Source organism: Mastigoproctus giganteus, chromosome 8, assembly GCF_048544385.1.
Source record: "Mastigoproctus giganteus isolate SK-2022 chromosome 8, ASM4854438v1, whole genome shotgun sequence".
Lineage (NCBI taxonomy): Eukaryota > Metazoa > Arthropoda > Arachnida > Uropygi > Thelyphonidae > Mastigoproctus > Mastigoproctus giganteus.
Window position 1 is genome coordinate 199,160,151 of NC_143582.1, and position 27,386 is coordinate 199,187,536.

The window sequence follows — 27,386 nt, forward strand, 5'->3', positions numbered from 1 at the left end:
TGATCTTCAAGATGTACCCATATGCCAGATTCAAACAGGTGATGCTTAGGTGAATGTGGAGTCATTCTGAAATGCCATTTGAATTCAAGTATATTTTCTTCCAGTTATTGCTTAGTTGTGTATATTTAGTGAACCTGAAACTTGTTATGAAAGTTTTTCAGTCAAAATTGAAAAACTTTCATAACAACAACATTCCATTGTCCATAGACAAAAAAAGATTTTCCTCCAAGATGTTTTTTGTAGGTAAATCTCAGCATTAATTTTAACACCTTGAAGACAAATTGCCTATTTCATCAGAGAACATATCTGGGTGTTGAATGACCAAAAAATAATTTGAATTAATCAGACATTTTTCTGTACCAGCCTCTGTTTGTTTACAACCAACTCTGTTCTACACAGACAGATGGGTGGGGCAGGCTTCACCTTTGGAAAATATGACCACATTGTTTCTATCTGTGAGGGAAGTCATCATTTCAACAGTTTGTATTTTGTATGTTTTGCTTTCTTTTGGGAATGTCAGCCCCTGGACTTCTACATTTGTGTAGCACTAAGTTTTGGCCATAATTTTGAGTATTCTCTGGATGCCTGTCTACAAAATTCTAGTTTCCCAAGCAAGCTTTCTAATTCAAAGGCATGGATTTCTTTGAAATTGTGTTTCTGTTTTCAGGCCTTTTGGAAATATTAAAATGATTGGATAGCCCTGAATAGAACTAGTTTTTGATTACTGAATGAACAGCCTGCTAATTCCTTGATTTCTTAACTCTACAAACCTTTCTATTGCATATCTCAGCCTGGTGGAGCACAATGCAGACTGACTTGCATCCAATCCACTTCAATAAAAAGGGGGTTCTGAGGGTGGTCAAGCAAGTAATGTTAGCATATGGCATAGAGAAGAAATAACCTGACATGCTTCATTAGTATGTGCATTTCTTTAAATGTGTAAAATTCTAGTATCAAAACTTATAATAGATTCTGTATAGTTCACTTGGTTATCAAGCATCTCTTTTGGTAGAGTTGTATTCAGAAAAGGGGGTTGCATTGAGATATGAGGTTTGGTTGCAATTGTAGATAAGCTGTGAGATTTTGTTTGTATCTGTTTTATTGCTTAGACCTTCTTCTTTGTGCATCCTAAAGAAGATGATTTGATGTGTCTAGGAATGATAATTCTAAATGTTTTCCAGTTAATGGTTTTTCTGAATGGAGGGTGGAAGTGGAAATTGAATATCATCGGTATGCTTAAAAATAGTTTATATCAAAGGATTAAGCAGAGGTATATAAACATATTACATGCTTTAAAGAAATTAATTATCTCAACAAAATACAAAAACTTATAAAAAAAAAAAAAGTGAGCAAAGTTCTTTTGCAAGAACACTGACTGTGAAAAGGTTTGATATCAATGCCATAAAAAGCATTGATATCAAAAAGTTGTGCCAAGTTTGCTGTTTGCTAACCAGATTAAAAATTTGTCATACACTTGGCGAATTCACTACAATATTTAAATCGCAGTTCATGCCAGGTTTGCAAGGTGGTGAATCCACCAAATGCATGCCAAACTTTTAATGTGGTTAGCCAATTGCAAACTTGACATAACTTTTTCATCTCAATGCTTTTCATGGCTGAACCTATAATAAACTTGGCACAACTCTTTGATATCAAACCTTTTCATGGCTGAGGATTAATGAACTAGGCATCACTGTTTGATATCAAACCTTTTCATAGTGGAGCTTTTTGCAGAGCTTGCAAAAGAACTTGGCTCACTTCATTTTGCTGTTATTAAACTTTCAGCACATTAACACACTATGTTATATTGGCAAATAACAATTAGCTGGATACTACTCGACTGTGCAAACAAATGATCAATTTTTAAATAATGGCAGTTACATGCAGGGTCACATAAAGCAAATAATGGTCTGCAGTGTAACTCCATTTGTTTAAATGTAAGATTATTTAAATGCACTAAACAGATCATTTGTATTAATTAAAAACTATCACTGATACTGTTATTTTAATGCATGCAGCCCCTAGATAACTTGTCATAATTTTATTAATTTTCTCATTACCAGAATACTATCCTATAACTGTACCAATTTCAAGTCTGTAACTTAATCAGAAATATGTTAGAATATTGAGAAATTAAATTTGTATATTTTTGTATGAAGAGGTCAGTCTTTTGGAAATCCATGATTGTAATCTAGCTTTTTCGTGTTCAGAGATAGAGGTATGAAAACAAGCATTTGGTGGTTTAAGTAAAAGGTAGGAGCAGCTTGTTAAGAACTTGGCTTTGTGTGTGTGTGTGTGTGTGTGTTATTAATAAATATAGAGCAAGAAGGCTCAATATGTTCAACATTATAAATCAATAAAACATATATATATGTGTGTGTTGTTGTGTAATTTATATTTTGGATGGATTAAAGCCTAACAGTGCTGCTTATATGTTAGGGTTGCTCTTACTTTTAGAAATCATTATTTTAAAATAATTTTTTCTAGTCTTGTTCTTTTGCATATAAAATAATAACATGCAAAATTTCAAGTCAGTAGGATAATATTAACATGTGCTGCAGCTAAACTGGATTTTAGTGACTAATGGTATAAACATATCCTAATTGTGGAGACATTTAATCAAAAAGTTTACAGACGTAAGAACTTTTTTATAGTGTTTATTAAAATAAGATGATCCAAAGTGACATTAATAACAATTTTTATCATTAGTACTCTTTATTCATTGCATTCTTCTTTGTTCTTGGATATTTTCTGCAATAATCCTGAATGAACTAAGTGAAGGTTAAAAAAAAAAAAAAAAATCAGTAATGCAATTTTTTTTTTTTTTTCTAGCAAAATGTGTCCTTATCAAAAAAAAAATAAAAATGTACCAGTAACAAAAAATTGCTTTTGATTTTCATTCTTTTTTTATTGTATTCCTCCATCAATTTGGCACCCCTTTCAGTAGTGTCATTCACACTCTTCAAAGAAAATTATTTTCTTGCCTCTGCTTCTGATAGTTCCCTTGAAGACAGATCCATATGTAAAAATTCAGTGGAAATTCTAAACCTTATAAATAAATTAAATGATTTGGGGATAATCCGTGGATTTATCCCTAGAAATGAACTTTGTTACATCTTCTTGATTTAAAATCATTTTCTCAATTTCTTGTTCTCCATTGTTTTCATTGTCCAGATTTTATTTTTATTATTTTGCTAGCTGTTTGTTGTTTTTCATCCATTCCAATTTCATCCATCATGTTAAATAATGAAAACACAGCACATTCTGGATTCAGATACCACAAATGGTTTAAAAACTTTTTCATTGTCCTTTTGGCAACTACTTTTTAACTCGTGTAAATATTTCGAAAAACTGTCATTCAATGGAGCTTCCAAGTTATTAGGTGCAGGAAACCAAAAATTTTATATAGTAATGTATTAGAAACACGCATATCTTCGCGATTGCTTTAATTTAACTTTTCTTTCGTTTAAATTAATTAAAGAATAAAAAAAAAAATCAAGCAGTAGATGCACTTTGCCATCCAATTTGCCAACTGATAAGGTCCTGGTGATCGAAATTTTACATTTGCTTTTTCTCCTAAAAAAAAACTGGAGCTAACTGGAGAAACTCTGTAATGATCACATGGCTGTTCTTCTAGCTTCAGCTTAATAAACGATTTGACCTCTGCAATGGCATTTTTTAAAGCTTTGTAAACTGGAGTATTTATTTTGAAATCTGAATATTTTGTCTTGTCTATAGTTTCCTATTTGTTTTTGAACCTTTTGAATAAAGGGATGTTTAGACCAGATGCTACGGTTGCCATTGTCAATGAAAAAAACCTAACATAGCACTATCTCAAGCATATGGTGATGGCATGGTATCCACAAGATGTCTCAATGCAACTTTTGTTGCAGCAAAACCACTGATCCAATGACACGTCTGGTATTTGATGCTGTGGTATCGAAACAAAATGTCTGAACTGTATCAGTTAAATTCCACTCTTCTGAAGTGTTAGATACTGCGGCATATACTTCTATTCCTTGAGATGATGTGATAGCAGGTACTCCTAATAATTGTTCCAAATCTAAACCACTGGCATTCACAGGTAGCTGATCGATATTCTTTTTTCCCAAAATATCAGGCAGTATCTTTGAATCCCAATGACAAACTAAAAGTGGAGTTCATTTGTGCCAATTTTATTGATAAATACCTTTCTGCTTGTAATGTTTCTCTGCTTCTTTTAATAGATGATCGATTAATCACATATTCTTTTGGGATTCAGCAAAATGGCATCCACGCAGACTGTTAAAATATAAACAGAATCTCTGTCACTAATTTTACATCTGTCCAGAATTGCTGCAAGGTATGGAGTCATTATCTTTTCTTGCTCTTTTAATAATTTATGGGCCAGCTATTGGAAATGATGTTATTTCCTTGTTGTTAAGTTTTTTCAGAGCTGTCTGTCTTCCAGTAGATGGAGAATTTTTGTTTAGCACAACTGACATTCTGGAAAGAGTGTTCTTCCTTGCTTTTTCAGCCAGCCAGCCATTCTTCTTTATGCATTTTAGTTTTCAGTAATTTTAAATTCACTCCTAGCATACAGCCAGGCCGACCTTTCTGCCTTTGCAAAGGCAAAAATTCTCTGTTCTTTAATTACACTTAATGCATCTGAGGTTGTGATATCAGATAAGTCGTTTGTCTTCCTTGAACTCTTTTTCTTTTCACTGATGGAATCAATTGCTTCTGCCTTCCAACTTTCCCAAGTTATGTAGATCGTCATATAACTTTTTTAGTTTTGTAATACAATTTGAACAGTTTTGAGTTGGGATCTTGGACTTAGTTTTTTTTTTTTTTTTTTTAACAAACACTTTAATCACGAGACTTTCATTAAGAGCATGTGCCTCGATGATTGGATGCAAGAGATTAGTGCTAATGTTAAAATGTTTTTCAGCATATGCTTGTAATTATCGAGTCTAGGCTTACCTTGATCTGGAATTTTTACTTTTTATGTGATTACTCAGATTTCTGGAAATTTCAATGGCAAAATTATAAAAACCATTTGGTGATAGCTATTGAGAGTTAACTGTGTGGACTGAGTAGACAAAGGGCAAAACATTAAATGTTGTGCGGTCTTGAAGACCCTGTGTGTCCAGTTATGAGTTAATTACAAACCAATTTTAGGAAATATGTAGGTAGTAGTAGTAGAGGCATGTGATGCAAGAAAGCAAGCTTATATTAGCATCAGCCAAAAAAAAAAAAAACTCGTACACATCCATTCCCTCTAAAATTTTGTCCAGTTCCTCCTTGAATTAAGCTATCAACTTCCCCCTGGCTAAACAGATGGAAGTTTGTTCCAGCAATCAACTACCCCCTGGCTAAAGGCAAATTTCCACACATCTATTCTACAACTGTCTTTCCTCAGTTTGAATTTATGTCCCCCTCAGGTTCATAATCTGAGCAAGAATCCATCAGAATTGAGCAGGCTCAATTTTGATGGGATTCTTCCTCTTGCTCAGTGCACCTGCAAGGATCACCTTGCAAGTGCCTAGTCTCCAGACATGGCAATTTGCAGAACTCCAGCCTTTCTTGATAAGAGAACCCCTTCATTCCCCTTCTCTGTACTCACTCAAGCAACTCTACATCCTTCCTAAAATGAGTCCTCCATAACTGTACTCAAGGTGTGGCCTGACCATTGCCTTATACAAAGGGATAATCACCTCCTTTTCCCTATTAGCAAAATTTCTGTGTCATTGACAAGACCCCATGACCTGCTCTGGAAGCCTGGCTGCACTGCTCAGAAAACTTCATATTTGACTGCACAATTACTCCCAGGTCTTTTTCATTTTCTACCACCTAGTCAAACCACACAGTTGGCATGTTTCTCTGGGGTTACTTCTATCCATATGCAGTACCACTCATTTGTTAATGTTAAACTTCAGTTGCCACTTCTCAGCCCTCCTGCCCAACCTTTCTAGATTCTGTTGCAGTAGTACACTGCCAACCTTTGTATCATCTGCAAACTTGTACCTTAAGCCTGATAAACCTTCATCAATATCATTTATAAATATACAAAACAACAGTGGGCCCAACACAGAACCCTGGGGAACCCCACTAATAACATTAGTCCATGAAGAGCAATGTCCATTGATTACCACTCTGTCTTCTCTCAAGGTAGATGGGATAAATAATGCCTAGCTTAGTAAGAAAAACAGAAATTGGATATTAATTGCATTTTTTTTTTGTGATGACATCTTAGATCCTCAGAGGAAACACCATCTAAGACAAAATTTACAGAAAACCAATTTAAGCTAAATCACTTCCAGTCAAACAATTTCAGGATGCATTTCTGAATTATATATTTTAATATTATCATTTATTATAGTAATATGCACGTGTGAACAAAACTATTTAGTTCATATAATTGAAATAGGAATTACCTGTGAAATTACAATAATATATATATATATTTTTATATTATCAGCCAATTTCATTTCCCAGTGTCTTTTCATTTATTTTGCATTCAGACTTACTATTGTTTTCTTTTTCACTTTTTCTTTTTTCATGGATTATTATTTTTCTTTATTAAATAATTTCATCTCATTTGAATTCACATAGGATTTTTCACATCAGCTTTTTCACACCTTATTTTTCTTTCCATTCCCATTATGACTTATTTTATATAGGCTTAATCTTTTATATATCACCTGGTTCTTTGTCGAACTGGAAGATTCTTGTTTCCTCCACACTGTCATGCTATAGTCCTTTGTTTTTCATTTGTTCAGGTGCTCACTACTCTTGTTTCCAGAGATGTTTAGTTCTCCACCTATCAGCTTATCTGATAATCTACTCCAGGTTTCAGGGTGTTTTGGTTCCTCCTTAGTCATCTCTCATTGGTCATATTCTATCACATGACCAACTTGGATTAGTGTGTGTGTGTATATAAAAGTTGATAATGGACTTCCCATTCAGTCTCTCAGCCCAGCCCAGCCCAGCCCAGGACTTTCTTATTCATTATCTTCATTTTTTTTTTTTTTATATACAAGGTAGGCATTATATACTCTGTTTATCTTTGTGTATTTTCTAAAATTGCCTTGTAATTAATATTTTAGTATATTCTAACAATGTATTTAAATTGTAAAGTTAACATTATATATTTAAATTTGAAATTACTCTCATTATGATTTGCTATATTTACTCACCTTTGGACCTGACAATAGGATTCAGTTGAGCCCTGTAACATAACCAAAATTGTACATAACCTGAAGCAGTCCTCTTTTTTAGCTTGTGAACTTATTTGATCTGATGTACTCTTTGAATAACATGGCATGCTGAGATAATATGTAACTAAAAATTATGCATTCAGAGCTGTTGTCTTTGACTGTAAGTAATATCTGGGTTCAAGGATAGTGGCCTGGAGGGGGAGAGAGCAAGAGGGATTAGGCAACCATGGATTTACTGAGTTGGAGGATGTGTTATTCCCAAATAGTATTCTACCCCTACCTCCCCCACCACTTAGGCAACTTAAATGATTCATCATATGAGATTATATGCCATCCCACCAGGCAGTGGCAGATAATTTTTGATTTTTACCCATTAAAATTTGTAGTTGCTTTTATCTTTTAATCTGATCTTCAAATCTAAGAGGTTTTATCCTTGAACTCTTATCTTTGGAGCCAAATTAAGCTAAAAAAATTTAAAAAAAATCTGTCCCACAGAAATATCCAATTTCTGTGGGACAGATATCTAATATAATGTAATTAAAAAAAAGTCCTTTTTTATTACATTATTTTTTGATATTACTTTTTGCAATTTTGATTTTGCATATCAATTACTTTTGATATTGCAAAATATTTTAAAATATCAACAATATATTGCACTTATATCACATCTAACTTTCTGGTTTCTGACCGTACTTGAATGGTTCCTCATTTTGTAACCAAACTGAAGAAATGGAATAGATAAGTTGTCTGCAAAATTGTCAGGCTTTAATAAAAATGGTTTTTATTTTTAAATTGCTAGAGCAGCAGAATATAGATTTCTAGAAACAGGCCTTGTGAGATGGGAAAATATATATATAATTCTGGTGATGCACTGGTTGGTGATTAGTAGTTCCTTTTTGTCTCATTTTAATAGTGTCTTTAGTATTGTATTAGCAATATGAAGCAAGGCTGATACAACATCACCTAAAAAAAAAAAAATCCTTGTTTGCCTATTCCTTCCCATAATTAGTCTAAATCTTCCTTAAATTTATTCAACCTACCCTCCTCCACAATGCTAGGTTGGAAGTTTATTTCAACAGCTTTTAAAATTTGAATTTTTATACCATTGTGCTTCATCTCAGAAAGAGTAATGATGCTGCCAGCATTTAGTCTTGTAAAAAAAAAAAAAAAAAACTGCAGCCATTATCAACCCACTGCAGGATGGAAGCCTCCTCAACAATTCATGTTGGGAAAAATGGACCATAATCTGCCACACTGGTCCAGTGCAGGTTGGGAGATCAACTGTATTTAGCAGTCAGGGGCTTGAACCCTGTTCTACTGAAAGAGTGTGTGCTGCTGCAATCCCGCTCCTGATCATTGGGCTATGGAGGCCTCCTTATGTGTGCTGATTTTTCCCACCTGTTTTTGTTGTTGTTTACCTTGTATAAGTTGAGGGGATCTATGGATCCACACATTGACACTTATGTTACTCCACTGTATTTGGTCAAGTAGAGCTCATGTAGCAAAACACTTTCATCATAATGTCATGTTTCCCACTAAAAGCTTCTCAAAGTTCAGCACTGGCATGCATAGGTATTATGAAAAATAAGAGAAATTTTGGTATAGTTTGTAGCCACAAATAGTAAATTGGCTAACCACAAATGGTAATTAGCTAAGCAGTATTTTCATTTCAGGAAGGTAGTAGTAGTAGTGGCATGTGATGCAAGAAAGCAAGTGTATGAGCGTATGCAGCATCAGCCAAAAAAAAAAAAAAAAAAATCGCACCATTCCCTCCAAATGCCTGTCCAGTTCCTCCTTAAATTTATTCAACCTATCAACTTCCACAACGACAGATGAAAGTTTGTTCCAGCAATTAACCACCCGCTGGCTAAAGGCAAATTTCCACACATCTATTCTACATCTGCCTTTTCTTAATTTGAATTTATGCCCCCTTAGGTTCGTAATCTGAACAACTGGAAGGATCCCCTCAGAATTCAGCGTGCTCAACCCATTCAAGGCCTTATACACCTCAATCAGATCACCGTGCAGGTGCCTAGTTTCCAGCCACTGCAATTTGCAGAACTTAAGCCTCTCTTGGTAAGAGGATCCCTTCATTCCCCTCACCAATCTTGTTGCCCTTCTCTGTACACGCTCAAGTAAATCTACATCCTTCCTAAAATGAGGCCTCCAGACCTGTACGCAGTACTCAAGGCGTGGCCTGACCATTGCCTTATACAGAGGGACAATCACTTCCTTCTCCCTGCTAGCAAAATTCCTATATATCATTGACAAAACCCCATGACCTGCCCTGGCAGCCTGTCTGCATTGCTCAGAAAACTTCATATCTGACTGCACAATTACTGCCAGTTCTTTTTCATTTTCTACCACCTTAAGTGTAGTACCACACAGTTGGTACATTTCTCTGGGGTTACTTCTACCCATATGCAGTACTTTGCATTTGTCAAGGTTAAACTTCAGTTGCCATTACTGTCATTAACAACCCTGCCAACCTTTGTATCATCTGCAAACTTCAACACTAAGCCTGATATACCTTCATCAATATCATTGATAAATATACAAAACAACAGTGGACCCAACACTGAACCCTGTGAGACTCCACTAATAGCATTAGTCCACGAAGAGCAGCACCCATTGATTACCACCATCTATCTATCTTCTCCCACTCAACCATCCTTTTATCCATTGTAGCAACTTACCTTAATACCATTCTGCTCCAATTTGTACAATAGTCTTCCATGCGCAACAGTGTCAAAAGCTTTCCTGAAATCCAAATATGTGATATCAAAATTATTTTTTGCATCCAGTTCCTTTGTAACCACATCATAATATCCTATCAAATTTGTCAGACAAGACTTTCCCTTAACAAACCCATGCTGTGTCTGAATTATTGCTGCAGTCTTGTCTAGATGATCCTGCAATGCATCTTTAACCAGTGACTCCATTGTTTTACCCGGAACAGAAGTTAAAATAACTGGTCTGTAATTACTCGTGTCACCCTTCGATCCCCCCCTTTGTGAATTGGGGATACATTTGCACATCTCCAGTCCGTGGGGACCTCCCCTAAGTCCAAGGATGCTATCATAATTATGGCTAAGGGTTTGCTTAGCTGCTTTGCTGCCTCCTTTAATATAACTGGATAGATCCCATCCACCCCAGGTGCCTTTCTTATCTTTAACTTCAACAATTTCTGCTCCACTTTGCTCTCAGTTATTACAAAATCATTAAGCACCCTGCTACAATTTGATAACCTTCTGCCATTTTCAAACCTTAATAACTCCTTGTGTGAATGTATATGCAAAATACTCATTCAGTTTGTTTGCTATCTGAGCAGGATCATGAACAGCGAACCATCAATATCAAGTGGACCAATTAGATTCATCCCCTTCTTCCTTTTAAGAGTTTATATAAGTAAAGAAATCCTTGCTGTTTTTCTTAGCATCCTTTGCCAAGCATTTCTTCTAATCTGCCTTTGCCTGCCTTAACCTCCTTTGTGACCTGATTACAGACTAGCTTATATCTGCCATAGGCTTCTGAGTCACTTGATAATTTATGTGCATCCCGTGCATTTTTCTTCTCTGTCACGAGTCTCATTAGTTCATTTGATAACCATTTAGGCCTAAACCTCGAACAATATTTCTTAATAGGTATGAAACTTTTAGTTGCTTCCACAATTAATTCCTTGACTGCTTCCCACTTAGAATTTACTGTTGGTAACATCGTCAGTTGATCCCACTGTACAGAATTTAAAAACTGAGACCACTGTACTCACCTTTACAGAAGAAAAAACCCTTTCCTTTACCCCTGATAATAATTATATCTTTAGGTTCATTTATCTGCAAATTCTTAATACACAAATGATCACTGCTGATAATAAAGGTTGCATTAGTATCCTGCATTATGAACAAAGGCAATAATGCTATTTTGATTACATTCTTAGCGATAATACATGTACAGCTGGTGATATGTAAGGAAGGCCATTTGTGCAAAAAATAGAAATAATAGCAATTAAAAATAATAATAATGATGGGCAGACAACGTGATGCATTGCCACTTATTTCATTTGTGCAGAATTTTCCTGTAGTGAATGTTACAAGAACCTTTGGTGGAAAAAAGGATATGATACTATTTCCTGTTTATAATATTTGTTACATACACAGATATTTTATTATCTGTTTTTTCCCCATTGATATATTTAAATTTTTATATGTTTTTTGTAAGCAGTAGTAATGGCAAATTATGCAAGAAAGCAAACTTATATAGCATCAGCAAAAAAAAAAAAAAAAAAAACGTTCATCTCCCCATACCCTCCAAGAATTTGTCTAGTTCTCCCTTGAATTTATTCAATTCATCCCTTTCCACAACAACAGATGGGAGCCTGTTCCAATGTCAACCACCAGCAGGCTGAAGGCAAACTTCCACATGTGTCCTGTAACCATTCTTCCTCAACTTGAATGTATGCCACCTTGTGCATATAGTCTCAGCAAGTGGAAGAATACCATTTAACATTCAGCTTATTTAATCCAGACAAAGCTTTAAACACCTCAATCAGATCTCCCTGCATGTGCTTGGTCTCAAGATGCTGCAATTTGCAGAATTGAAACCTTTCTAGGTAAGAGCACCATTTTGTTCCCTTCACCAATCTGGTTGCCCTTCTCTGCACCTGTTCCAGCAGATTTACATCACTTCCTAAAGTGAGGCCTCCAGAACTGTATACAGTACTCAAGTATTGGTTTAATTTGGAGTGAAGTAATGCTGAAGTGTTTACTACAATTAATGCCCTCACAAAGTTAAATTTGGCAGAGAAATTTTGTGTTAATATTTTGTTACCAACATTTTTTATGAAAAAATTTAAAGCATAGTTAAGAAACTTCTCTTTAAAACTAATAAGTATTTTTGTGGGGGGGAAAAAATTGCAAAATTTAATTATTATCAAAAAAAATGAAGAGATTTATATAAAATTAATAAGCATTGCAGTCTACATGTGAAAGGTACACTTGAAGTAAAATTCAAAAAACTTAATACCTTTTTCAAGTAATCAGTTATAAAAAGGTGTTCCGGGGAGAGAGAAAAAAAAAAAAACTACCTGAATACCATTTTCACAAAATTGAGCAATACTACTGCTCAATTCAGTTTAATGAAAAAAAAAGTTCTTATTCGAAAAGTTGCTTGGTTTTTATTGGAAAGCTTTGATCATGTTATCATTTAATACTGTCAACAATAAAATATCTTTGAAAATTATTATTATTAGTAGTAGTTGCTTTTATTTGGTTTTTAGGAGCATTAGCAACTAAGGCCATATTGCTCCGGGATATGTGGTGGTCATTCCCTGACCTTTCTGCATTCTCCGTATTTGGTGGTCACAGGCTCGAACCCCTGTCTACTCAAGAAGCGTGTGCTACGCACTGCTGCTCCTGCCCACCTGGCTATGGAGACACATTAGTAGTAGTGGCAAATGATGCAAGCAAACATGCTTATATAGTATCAGCAAAAAAAAAAAAAAAAAAAAAAAAAATTAATCTACTATCCCACCTCATCTGTCCAGCCTCTCTAACAATATATGTTTAATTTTTCCTTAAATTTATTCAGACTGCCTACTTCAATAATACCAGATGGTAGTCTGTTCCAACAATCAATTACCCTCTCACTGAAAGCAAAAAAACTCAAGATCTGGCATAACCATTGCCTTTTACAGTGGAATAATCATCTCCTAGTCTCTGCTGGCAAAGTTCCTGTATACCCTTGACATAATTGCTTGAGCTGTTCTAGAAGTGCATCTGCTCAGATAATTTCATGTCAGGCTGTACAATTATTCCTTGCTCTCTTTCATTCTCCACCTTGAGTGTGGTACCACTTAATTTATACAAATTTGTATGTTATTCTGGGTATGTTATTAATGCTGCCCATATGTGCAGTACCTTGCATTTACAAATAATTAAACCTCATTTGACACTTATCAGCTGCCTGCCTAATTTATCTAGGTCCTTCTGCAGTAGTATTCTTTGATTTTGTCATTAACCACCTTGCCAACCTTTATATCATGTGCAAACTTAGACAATAAGCTTGATATGCCTTCTTTGATATCATTACTACTGTGAACAGTGAGGGGCCCAGGACTGAACACTGAGGGACTCCACAAACAACATTAGTCCAAGAAGAGCAGTGCCCATTTATAAGCACCCTCTGTCTTCTGCCATTCAGGCAATGTTTTTATCTATGGTAGTAACTTGGCTCCAGTTTGTGCTGGAGTCTTGGTTGGAATAGTGCCAGTCACTTTACTTGTATCTAAGTATTATTAGTAGTGACCATATGATACAAAAAACAAGCTTATAAAGCATCAATGTAAAAAAAAAAAAAAAAATTCCCACACCACCTGCCCTCCAGTTATCAGTTATTTGTTTAGTTCTTCCTTGACTTTATTAATTACCCTGTACCACAACAGCATATGGAAATTTGTTCCAATGATCAACCATCTACTGTGTTGAAGGCAAATCTCCAAATTCCTGCCTTGCAACCATCCTTTGAATTTGAATTTGTCCCTTCGTATGTGTAGTCTGAGGAAGAATGCTATCAGCATTAAGCTTGCTTAATCCGTTCAAAGCCTTAAACACCTAAATCAGATCACCTCACAAGTGCCTAGTCTCCAGACAGTGCAATTTGCAGAACTGAAGCCTTTTTTTGGTAACTATCCTTTTGTTCCCTTCACCAATCTCTTTGCCCTTCTCTACATCCATTCCAGCAGATCTACATCCTTCCAAAAATGAGACCTGTAGACCTGTATTCAAGATTTAGAATTACCATTGCCTTGTGTACAGTGGTATAATCACCTCCTTATCTCTGCTAGCAAAGTTCCTGTATATCATTCACAAAACCCCATGAGCTGTCCTGTCGGCCCATCTGCATTGCTTGTGAACCTTATATCTGATTGCACAGTTACCTCCTGGTCTTTTTCATTTTTCACTACCTTGAGTGTGTTACAACACAGTGGGTACATTAATCTTGGATTACTGCTGTCCATATGCAGTATCTTGCATTTTTCAATGTTTTGTTTGTTTGGTTGGTTTTTTGGAGCATTAGCAACTAAGGCCATATTGCTCCGGGATATGTGGTGGTCATTCCCTGACCTTCTGCATCCTCCATATTTGGTGGTGACAGGCTCAAACCCCAATCTAATCAAGAAGCGTGTGCTATGCACTGCTGCTCATTCCCACCTGGCTACGGAGGTGCCATTTTTCAATGTTAAACTTCAGCTGCCATTTCTCAGCCTTTCTGCCTAATTTTTCTAGATCTTGTTGTAGTAGTTTACCCTGATTACTGTTATTAACCACCCTTGCCAACCAATGTATCACCTGCAGACTTAGACATTAAACCTGCTATACCTTTATTAGTATCATTAATAAATATAAAAAACAACAAATAGGGTGTTGTCTCCGTAGCCAGGTGGACAGGAGCAGCAGTGCATAGCACACATTTCTTGATTAGACCGGGGTTCGAGCCTGTGCCCACCAAATACGGAGAATGCAGAAAGGTCAGGGAATGACCACCTCATATCCCCGGAGCAATATGGCCTTAGTTGCTAATGCTCCTTAAACAAATAACAATAACAAATAGGGCCCCAGCACTGAACTGTGTGTGTGGGAACACCACTAACAGTATTAGTCCGTGATGGGCAGTGTACATTAATAATTGCTCTGTCTTCTCTTGCTCAACCATCTCTTTATAAAAAGCAGTAATTTTCCCTTATTGCCACACTATCCCAATTTGTATAGTAGTCTTTTATGTGCAACAGCATCAAAAGCTTTTCCAAAATCTTGATATCGGGATTATTTTTTGCATCAGTTGCTTTGTTTACTGCATCATAGTATCCAATCGGATTGTTCAGTTAAGATAGTCTCTTAAGAACTCCATGCTGTGACTGCAACAGAATTGCATTCCTATCTCGGTGGTACTGTATTACTTCTCTATCCATTATTCTAGTTCCTTGGAATAGAGGTTAAGCTAACAAGTCTGTAAATACTTGTTACCTTTTGATACCCCCCCCCCATTTTTTGAATTGGGGATACATTTGCACAGTATATGATGAGAGCCCTGTCAATCAATTCGGCCCTGGAAAGATTGTGCAGGGCTCAAGGGGTAGAATTTTTTTCAGCCTGGTCTGTACTTGTTAACAGGAGAGACTGCTTCTACAGGGATGGGATACACTTAAATAGAAAGGGTGCAAGAATGTTTGCTGATGCTATCGAGGCAATGTTAGGTGGGTCGGAAAACTGCTAGATTGGGGGGATACAAGGACTAATAGATTAACAGTAGCCACTGGCAGAGGTGAAAGTGATTCTTGCACTGCTTCTATTGGAATGAGCCGCAGCCTGGAAAATAAGATGCAGGATATTTCAGAGACTGCTGGGAATCATTGGGGTACAAGTAAACACATGGGTTGTGTTAGGGTAGCTAAGAAAAAGAACAGGTGCATGTATACTTGTGTGTACACCAATGCTAGGAGTTTAGTAAATAAATTTGATGAATTTGAGGTATTGCTCAAAACATCAAAGGCAGATATTGTGGGGATTTCAGAGACGTGGTGTCACACAGATATAAGAAATGCAGAACTGGAATTTGGGGAGTACAATGTCTACAGAAAGGATAGACAGGATAGGAAGGGAGGAGGGGTTATGCTATTAGTTAAAAAACACATAAAATCCAAGGAAGTGAAGCCAGTCGACATCGCTGGACAGTGCAGTGTCGAGTCAGTTTGGTGTGACATAAGCATTGGGAGATCAAAATTGAGAGTAGGAGTGTGCTATAGGCCTAATGACTCTGATGAGTATAATAAGAAACTGTTCGGAGAAATAGAGTGGGCCAGTAAATCAGAGAGTCTTATAATGGGGGATTTTAATTTCCCAGATATTGACTGGAATTTGGGGGCTGGTCACTCACACAGTAGCAAGGCTTTTGGGGATTTATTGGATGATTGTTTTCTACATCAGCATGTTCGGGAGGCAACTAGAGGGAGTAATACTCTTGATTTGATTATCAGTAGTGATTCTTCATGCATTAAGAATCTGCAGATAAATGAACCACTTGGTGGCAGTGATCACAGTGTGCTGAAGTGGGAGTTACTCAAAGAGGTAACTACCATTAGGGGTAAAGGGAAGGGGTATTGCTTTCGTAAAGGCGACTACAATGGACTGAGACAGTATTTAAATTCTATACAGTGGGATCAACTGATGATATTGCCAACAGCAAATTCAAAATGGGAAGCATTCAAAGAACTTATTGTGGAAGCTACTAGGCTTTACATACCAACTAAGAAATATTGTTCAAGGTTTAGGCCTAAATGGTTGTCAGATGAACTAATGAGACATGTGGCAGAGAAGAAAAATGCATGGGATACATATAAATTAATGGGTGACATGGAAGCCTATGATAGATACAAGTTGATCTGTAACCAAGTTACAAAGGAGGTTAGGCAGGCGAAGGCAGATTACGAGAGATCCTTGGCAAGGGATGCGAAGAAAAACAGCAAAGAGTTCTTTACTTATGTAAACTCTAGAAGGAAGGGGATGAATCAGATTGGTCCACTTGAGATCGATGGGTCAACTGTTGATGACCCTGCTCGGGTAGCTAACAAACTAAATGAATATTTTGCATCGACATTCACACATGAGGAGTTATTCAGCGAGGGGAATGCCAGAGGTGTATTCAACTCTAGCAGTAAGCTAGAGAATCTTGTAATAACTGAGAGCAAAGTGGAGGAGAAAATGTTGAAGATAAACACAAGAAAGGCACCTGGGGTGGATGGGATCTATCCAGTTATATTAAAGGAGGCAGCAAAGGAGGTAAGCAAACCCTTAGCCATAATTATGAGAGCTTCCTTGGACTCAGGGGAGGTACCCATTGACTGGAGATGTGCAAATGTGACCCCAATTCACAAAGGGGGATCAAAGGCTGACACAAGTAATTATAGACCTGTGAGTTTAACTTCTGTTCCCGGAAAATTAATGGAGGCACTGGTGAAAGAAGCACTGCAGGATCATCTAGACAAGACTTCAGTTATAGCTAGGACACAGCATGGTTTTGTTAAGGGGAAGTCTTGCCTGACCAATTTGATTGGATACTATGATGCAGTCACAAAAGAACTGGATGCAGGGAATAACTTTGATATTATATACTTGGATCTTAGAAAGGCTTTTGATACTGTTGCACATGGAAGACTGCTGCACAAATTGGAGCAGTGTGGCATTGGAGGCAAGTTGCTGCTATGGATAAAGGGGTGGTTGAGGGGGAGAAGACAGAGAGTGGTAATCAATGGACACTGCTCATCGTGGACTAATGTTATTAGTGGAGTCCCTCAGGGTTCAGTATTGGGGCCTTTATTGTTTTCTGTATTTATAAATGATATTGATGATGGTATATCAGGCTTAATGTCCAAGTTTGCAGACGATACGAAGGTTGGCAGGGTTGTCAAGGACACTACTGACACTATGCTGCTGCAACAGGATTTGGAAAGGTTGAGCAGATGGGCTTCGAGGTGGCAAATGAAGTTTAACATTGACAAATGTAAAGTACTACATATGGGAAACAGCAACCCCAGAGCAACGTATCAACTCTGTGGTACTACACTGACAGTGGTAGAGAATGAAAGGGACCTGGGGGTGGTGGTGCAGGCAGATATGAAGTTCTCTGAGCAGTGCAGACGAGCTGCAAGAGTAGCTCATGGTGTATTGTCAATGATATATAGGAATTTTTCTAGCAGGGATAAGGAGGTGATTATTCCCTTGTATAAGGCAATGGTCAGGCCACACCTAGAGTACTGTATACAGGCCTGGAGGCCTCATTTCAGGAAGGATGTAGAGCTGCTGGAACGAGTACAGAGAAGGGCAACTAGATTGGTGAATGGGACAAAGGGGTTCTCTTACGAAGAAAGGCTTAAGTTTTGCAAATTACAGTGTCTGGAAACTAGGTACCAGCGGGGTGATCTGATAGAGGTGTACAAAGCCTTGAATGGTTTGAGCATGCTCAATGCTGATGGGATTCTTCCTCTAGCTCAGAAAAATCACCTGAGAGGGCATAAATTCAAATTGAGGAAAGACAGATGTAGGATAGATGTGCGGAAATTTGCCTTTAGCCAGCGGGTGGTTGGTGGGTGGAACAGACTTCCATCCCTTGTCGTGGAAGTTGATAGCCTAAATAAGTTTAAGGCTCAGCTGGACAGGTATTTTGAACGAACAGAGGGGTGAAGTGGAAGTGGGTTTTTTTTTTTTTTTTTTTTTTTTGGCTGATGCTGCATAAGCTTGCTTTCTTGCATCAAATGCCTCTACTAATGCTAATGCTAATGCTAATCTCCAGTCATAGGGACTTCCTCTGTATCCAAAGATATCCTCATAATTACGGCTAAGAGTTTTCTTACCTCCTTTGCTGCCTCTCTTAATATAATTGGGTTGAGCCCATCTACCCCAGATACCTTTTTATATTTACCTTCAACAATGTCTCTTTCACTTTCCTTTTGGTTATCACAGAACCATTTAGCTACCTGTTAGATTTTGATGAACCTCTGGCATTTCTGTCCCTAAAGAACTTATGTGTGAATGTAGATGCAAAATACCTGTTCAGTTTATAGCAATCTGAGAAGAATTTACAACAGTTAAAACCATCAAAATCAATGTGATTCAACCCCTACTGTTAATATAAGTAAAGAAGTCTTTGCTTATATTTTTTCTGCTTTTTTTTTTTCATTCTTTGCCAGAGATTTCTCATGATATGTCTTCTCTTGCCTAGGCATATCATGAGATATATCATTGTCATCTCCTTTGTGACTTGATAACAGCCTAGTTTTATATCTACTGTAGGTTTCTGTATCACTTGATAATTTATATGCATCCCATGCAATTTTCTTTTCTGCCACAGGTCTCATCATTTCATCTGACATCCATTTAATTCTAAGTCTGAAGCAGTATTTCTTAGTTGATATGAATAGCCCAGTAGCTTCTATGATTACTTCCCTGAATGCTTCCCATTTAGAATTTGTTGTTGGTAACATCATCAGTTTGTCCCATTGCATAGAATTTTAAAACTGTCTGAGACCATTGTAGCCACCCTTACAAAAGCAAAAGCTTTTCCCTTTGACAGTAGTTATGTCTTTAATTAAATTCTACATTAGTACACTGTGTTCACTGCCACCCAGTGGGTCTTTTACCTGAAGATTCTTAATGCATGTAGAACCACTGCCAATAACCAAATCAGGAGTATTTGTCATACACTCCTATTGGATAAGTTCAATGACATTGCATGCCAACGTGCAGAATGCTTTGGACTCTGTGTGAGAGTGGTTCTGACAGCTGCAATATTTCTGGTGCAAGGATGGTTCTTGTTCCACGTGGACACTTCTTTTTGCAAACAGAACTAATTTCTTTAAAATTACATATTTTATGTTTTAGTTACATAATTATATATTTCATGTAATTATGTTTAATTACATGTTTCAGTGACACGGGCAGATGGTACAGGATCTTGGTGCTTATGTGTAAAGTGAATGTGAAAGAAATGTCAAGCATCCTTGTAACTGTCATTGGTTTTGTAAAATAACTTGATTGTGAAAGCACATTGTGCACCACTCCACTGTTCCATGGATACTAAATGGCACAAAGTGGTGGACAAGGTATGTCAGGTGACACAATCCTCCCCACCATACTCTTACCTACAAACCAGTTTTTAAAATTGCCTGTTTCCCCTTTCTTACCCATACAATCATTTGGTGAAATAATTATCATTTCAACATGCATGTAGTGTAATCTGCTTTTAATTTCCTAATGAATTACAGATTATTTTCAGTAATTTCATGGTACTTGGTGTACCACTTCTTCACATGAAGAAGTGGTACACAAAGTACCACAAAATGGTACACCCTGGAAGAAGTGGTACACTTCTTCAGTGAATTCATGTAATGCTATCCTTATAACACCATCAGCCTTACATTCCAAGGTTTGGTATGTGAGGCTGATGGTGCATTAGCATTACAAGAATTAACTGAACAAGTTATACGAGAATATCATGAAATGTCTGAGAATAATCTGTAATTCTTAAAAAAATAAAAACCATATTACTCTCTATGCAGGCCGAAGTGATCATTATTTCACCAAATTCCATTTCTTTATATACCTATGCACCATGCCTGCCACTAAAAGAATATTTATGATCCTTATTCAAAGTAACAGTAAAATTTAGAATTTCTCCCCTTATTGCATACAAATAGTATACTAAAATTATCAAAATAGGCAAGTAACTTTATTTACAATTATAAAAGGTTGATTATTATATGATTATATATAACAGTAACAAACAAACACATAACCAAATATGTACAAAAAATGGAAAATTTACGCTGGCAAAGGTACCAATGACTTCATCAGCTAAGCAAGCATTAAAGCAGCCTAAAATGCCTGGTGATGAAAGTACGTGACATACCCAAATTTGATTACTGTGTAAAGCCAAGTTAATATTTTATTTTTATCTATATAGATTATTCAAGTGTTATATAACATGGAAATATTTTTAAAAAAGCCGAGAGTGAGTTACAAACTGCTTGCCAAGAGTTGGTTCCAGGTATACTTTGTAGTAAAATTGGAATCAATAAAAAAAATGAGTAATTACTGAACATGCTGTAGCATTTTTAACATTTTTTTTTTTTTCTGATTAACTATTAAATTTGTGACCCTTTTCTGAAAGGGGTTAAGCTGATTTTGTTTTCACATACAAATTTTAGGAAGGCTTTTGATACTGTTGCACATAAGATTGCTGTACTTACTGGAGCAATGTGGCATTAAGTGCAAGTTACTGCTATGGATAAAGGGATGGTTAAGTGAAGAAGACAGTGGTTATCAACGGGCACTGCTTTTTTGTGTACTAATGTTATTAGTGGAGTTTCCCCAGGTTGGGTCCATTGTTGTTTTCGATATTAATGAAGGTATCTTAGGCTTAATGTTTAAGTTTGCAGATGATACGAAGGTTGGCAAGGTAGTTAACGATAATCATCAGGGTGAGCTACTGCAACAAGATCTAGGAAAATTGGTCGATGGGCTGAGAAATGGCAATTGAAGTTTAATATTCACAAATGCAGGGTATTGTACATGGGTAGCAGTAACCCCAGAGTAACTTACCAACTGTGTTGTACTACACTCAGGGTAGTGGAAAATGAAAAAGACCTAGGGGTAATTGTGCAGTCAGTCAGACATGAAATTTTTTGAGCAGTACAGATATGCTCCTAGGACAGCTCATGGGATTTTGTCAATGATATACAGAAACTTTGCTAGTAGGCGATAAGGGGATGATTATCCTTTTGTATAATGCCATGGTTAGGCTGCATCTAGAGTAATATATACAGGTCTGGAGGCCTCACTTTAGGATGTAGAACTGCTGGAATGGGTGTAGAAATGGGCAACCAGTTTGTGAAGGGAACAAAAGGATACTCTTATCCAGAAAGGCTTCAGTTCTGTAAATTGCAGCATCTGGAGACTAGGCACCTGCAAGGTGATCTGATTGAGGTGTTTAAGGCCTTGAATGGATTGGGGAAGCTGAATGTTAATGACATTCTTCCTTTTACTGAGACTACACACATGAGGGGATATAAATTTAAGTTTGGGGAGGAGTTGTAGGATAGATGTACGGGAGTGCATGTTTGTTATTTGGTTTTTTTAGGAGCATTAGCAACTAAGGCCATATTGCTCCGGGAATATGCGGTGGTCATTTCCTGACCTTTCTGCATCCTCCATATTTGGTGGTGACGGGCCCTATCTCTTGTTGTGGAAGTAATTGGTCTGAATAAATTCAAGGAAGAACTAGACAAATTCTTGCAGTCTATGGATGGGTGATGTGTGTAGTTTTTTTTTTTTTTTTGCTGATGCTATGTAAGCTTGCTTTCTTGCATCATTTGCTACTACTGCTGCAACGATTGTAAGTCATATTTAACAGCCACACGGACTTTAACCACAGTCCACTCAGAGCTTGTGCTATTGCACTCTCATTCCTGACTACTATGTCAGGCTATTTCTTAATGATTTGGTGTGAATTCTCAGAACCCCATACATTGTACTTAAATTTTGTTTGATCACTAATTTATTAAGATGAAAATTGGCAATGTGACTTGTTATTAATTTATAATGGTGTCTTAATTTTTATTGCACAGATCCACAATTTTTGTTAGCATATATCTGACTGATCTTATGGTTTAATTTCTTGAGAAATTTGAATTTTGTATAGGTACAGATGGATAACTCTTCTCAAGATTCAGTAAAGAACTTTTGGGAACGTTTAATTGCCTCGATGCATCATCAGAGCAGTGTGGTGGGATTTTTTTTTTCTGAGATCATGCTTATATGACATCCTTTCTTGAATGATATTTGGTAATGTGTTACCAAATAGCTCGATCAGAAACAACAGAACTTGCGTTCATTTGAAATCTAAAAAGTTCTTTGATAGCCAGCATTGAAACAGCTGTTATCTTAAATAGTAATCTTTGTTACAGTCCAGGATTCCATTTTCAGTAGTGACAAACAGTACTTTGTTGGTGGGTGAGGGGATTGTCAAATCAGATTCATTGCTAAATAAAATCTCTCCAAGACTTTTGGGACACCCTCTATAAATTTCTTAAAATTTCATTGTATATAATTGTTCTTTTAAAATAGAGCTTTTAAACTGATATTGTTAAATTTTGCACATCATGCCATGCTAACACCTCGATGATCTGGCCTGTATTGGCATTTTCCACAGCTGCTTAGTTACCAGTCTGTGCCTGGTTGTGCATTAGACAAAAGAGTTTTTTTTTTCTGTAGTTAGGACTGCAGAATAAAGTGTTTATTCCAGTTATCATACCAATTAGTAAGTATTGTCTATTGAATTGTAACACTTCAGTGTTAATAGCTCTAATGTATTTCCTAAATATAATATAGATTCTAAATCAATACTGATGTAAAATCAGGATAAAACACTGTGTGGAATTTTTTATGAAAATGTGATACTATAATCCACAAGTTTTAGATTTTATTTTTAATTGAATGTAGAGGAAATTGATTAGTTACGAGGAAGTACTTATGAAAATTTACTTACTGGAAATCAGTGCTTAGTGGCTGGCAGGAGATGCCATCACAGTTGAGGGTGAAAACCACTATTGCGGGATGAAAACAGAACATGGTGATGAAGTAGTATGCTGCTGAATAAAATACTTATCCAGATGACATCTGCAGTGTTTTTCAATAGTTTGATTCCAAAAAAGTGTGCCGTGCATATACACATATAACTAGCTTATCTCTTTTGTAAATACGATACATGAAAAATTATGCATAAGCAGAATTATAACTAAAAGTGTGGAATTTGATGTTTGCTTTTTAATTTTGATGTGGCCTGTGACTAATTTCTTAATTATTTTAATTGATAGTTTTTGCATATTAGTCTAATTTTCTTTTTCTTTCTTTCAGGCTGATTTTCTTTAAAAGAAGGAATATAAAAGTGGATCACTATCAATCTAAACCCAATGGAAAGTGTGCCTAGTAGTCATTGTTTAGTGCCACATCATGATGGTTCTATTTCTACTTCAGAAGATTTTAGCTCTTGCTATTATCTTGTGACTGTCCTGCTTGATACTTAAGTCAAGTTCACTTCTCAGTTCATGCAAGAATGCAATCAGATCTATCATGATTTAGCACTGCTATACAATATATCTGCTTTAAATAGCCAAGCAAAATTTTTATTTACTAGAATTACAAAATTTTCAGTGGAAAAAATTTTCCAAGCTTTGTTGATACTGTCTTGTTCATATTTGTGCTCAGTACACTTGTGTGCTTCCTATAGTGCAGTGGCTAATATCTCACCAAAATGACAGTTACCTACTCATTAAATGTTTCAAAGGCTCGTCTTTGTGGTTTTGCAAAACTGCTTATAAGGTGGCGGGGTAGCATATATAAGCTGCTGTACAGAGAAATGATGATCTTCTGTGGTCTGTATTACAGCCTTAGTGCTCTTTACAGATACATTCTCTCAGGAAATCAAAGAATGTAAGTATAGTTATTTAAAGTTTTTTTTTTTTTTTTTTTTTAAATAATAAGTACGGGTTAATTTTATTGCTATTTTGTGTGTCGTGATGACTTTGGGTGCCAAAATATTGGAAGGAAAAAGGGTTCATTTTCCTATGCCCCAGTGGGTGGTGGTGATTAGGCTTAGTTGGAGAAGTATAAAAAAACCCTTGGAATAAAAACGTAATAATAATTAAAAGAAAAAAAAAAAACTTTTGTAGGATGTGAACATGGATTTTTACTAGGACCCAAACCCATAGTTAGGATCTGGTGATAAGAATTGTCTGACAATAAAAGGTATTGTTCATGTCACAGATGTATTGCTTATTGTTTTAACTACTTCACCCGGAAATATTTTTAGGCGGTATTTTTCCTTTTTGGCAGTGCAAGAGAAATGTTTATTAATGATATACTTCAAAATTTCTGTTAGGGAGACTGAGAAAACTGTGCAATGAGTAGACCTCATATGTACTAGGAATGACTGTCATGGCATATTGTGCTCGCTCAACTGGTCAAAGGGTATAGAATTCAAAATTTAAGGGAATATGTTTTTGTGTGAATTTTCAGGTTTTTTTTTTTTTTTTTCTATTCACATTACAAAAGTATTATATATTATAATATAATATTATATTATAATATATAATATAATATTATAGGCCCTCATTATAATGTGGTTTGCTCTATGCTGATTTGCTATAACACTGTTTTTATATTATAACCTATATCTCACTCTAGCGCTGTCACAACTCACTATAATGCTCTTTTACCAGTGTACAGTTTAACGAAAATGTTTCATCTGATGTAGTCGATAGCTTGAAAATGAATAGCAAAGTTTTCCACGCTGACTTGCCAAATTTTCCCATGCTCAGTGAAATTTTCTCCCACGCTAGTCTAATTGCACCTATGGTGACTTTTTACGGAGTTCCAAGATCAAAATTTAAAACAAAAAGATCAAGTATATTGCTTGTAATATTTGCATTATATACATTTATCCGAAGTGTAGTCATCACTCGGTACAGTGTTAGACATCGTTAGTTTACTCGAACATTGTATCATAATTAATGCAATGCAGTTACATTTTCGAATATTAATAATGGCGGATAAGAATTAAAAAGGAACAATGTCTTGACGTGGTACGAAGCCTACTAAGGTAAGAAAAATACTGAATTTGAAAATTAAATTAAATTATACGTTTTGAAGTAAATCGATTCCGTTCAGCGACAAGTGGATGTGTGCAATAATTTAGGACTGGCAGATTCCACTCTAAGAACAATTATAAAAAATAAAGAATTAATTTTAGCAGCAGAAAAGACAGCTGTCCCACTGCAAGCAACTAGACCAGCTATTATAATTGAAATGGAGAGACTTCTAAATAATTTTATTGAAGGTAATATCCAATGCACAATTCTGTTAAGTTAAATATTATTAAAAAAAAATCAATTAGCCTATATGATGATCTAAAGAAGAAAGTATACCTTTAAAAGATAATAAAATCTGGAACCATTTAAAGCTAGTAAGGGCTGGTAAGATAGATTTAAAATCCAGGTAGAAGCCACAAGTGCAGATCAAGGAGCCAAAACTTTCAAAAAAGAACTAAAAATTATTGAAGAGTGATGTTAAACTTCTCAACAAGTTTTTAACATAGGTGAAACAGGACTTTTTTGGAAACAAATGCCTAAAAGAAGTTTCATATCGAAAGAAGAAAAGAAAAAAAACATGTCAAGCTTCAAAGCAGCGAAGTATCGGTTGACTTTATTGTTGGGTGGTAATGCTGCAGGGATTTTAAAGTAAAACCCCTTTTAGTTTACTAGGAAGACAGCCAAAGTACAACCCAAAATTTACCAAAGTTACGAAAACTTGACAGCCCAGGGCCATCAGATTAATAAATTCATGATTTTAAGTTTTGATATGTAATGTAGTTACTTACCACACAATTATATACATATGTAATGGAGAATATTTTATATGTACAAATTTTTAATATTATATATTTGTGCATCTTTTCGCTACCCTTTATTCTGATTTGGAAATATCCTATGGCATAGACCGCGACTCACAAATACATGTTACATTACGGGAATACAGTGCTCGTTTAGCGCTCTGTTTTTCAGGAACGAATTATCAGTGTTAAAGGCACCTCCATAGCCAGGTGGGCAGGAGCAGCAGTGCATAGCACATGCTTCTTGATTAGACTGAGGTTCGAGCCCGTGACCACCAAATACGGAGGATGCGGAAAGGTCAGGGAATGACCAGCGCATATCCCCGGAATAATATGGCCTTAGTTGCTAATGCTCCTAAAAACCAAATAACAAACAATAACATAACATCAGCGTTAAGCGGGGGTCACCTGTAAATGATGTTTTTGTGATTGAGAAGAAAGCACCTAATCAATATTTAGAAATAACTTATAAAGGATTGCTTAGTTTTAATTTTTTAAAAAAATCTGTAGTTGAAGATAAACATTTTTAGTATTATGGTATTATAATAATAAAGTCAGAATTGTCTTTTCTTTTTTTTTTTTTTTTTTTTTTTAAACTACACTCGAGTGTCCAGTGAAGTCATTTCAATGAATTTCTCAGACATACAGTGCTTATTTTTTTCTAATTCAATGGGAATTTTACAAGGGGAAAAGATTAAAAAACCTTTTTAAAATGAAGCCATGATTGTAAACGGACCTGCTTAATGGTGCTAGTAGTATAGCTGTACTATGACCCAACTTTGAGGTTCCATGCTCTAAAATTGAACCATTGAGTCTAATTATGCGAGCATCACTAGACTCTGGGGAGATTCCCTTGGATTGGAAAAGTGCAAATGTATCTCCCATACATAAGGGTGGCTCTAAAAGTGAAGTTGGAAATTATCGACCTGTCAGTCTGACTTCGGTAGTAGAGAAAATCATGGAGGCAATGATCAAGGGTGGAATTCAGGATCATTTGGATCGAATTGAAATTCTCAAGGATACTCAGCATGGTTTTGTAAAGGGAAAATCATGTTTAACAAATCCGGTTCGCTATTTCGAAAGGGTCACTCACGAACTGGATTTAGGGAATAATTTCGACATTGTTTATTTAGATTTCAGCAAAGCTTTTGTTCAACCGTTCAGTCCCACATGAACGGTTGCTTTATAAGC

At 36.0% G+C, this 27,386-nt stretch overlaps 1 protein-coding gene across 1 annotated transcript in view; it reads left to right on the forward strand.

The window, feature by feature from the left end:
• Positions 1–27,386, forward strand: part of LOC150082163 (bestrophin-2a-like) — an 86,426-nt gene that overhangs the window by 12,450 nt on the left and 46,590 nt on the right. The window contains exon 3 of the mRNA XM_090379149.1: positions 23,663–24,238. Coding sequence (XP_090235275.1) covers positions 24,060–24,238 — 179 coding nt within the window. The 5' untranslated portion in view covers positions 23,663–24,059. The remainder of the gene's footprint in view (positions 1–23,662; positions 24,239–27,386) is intronic.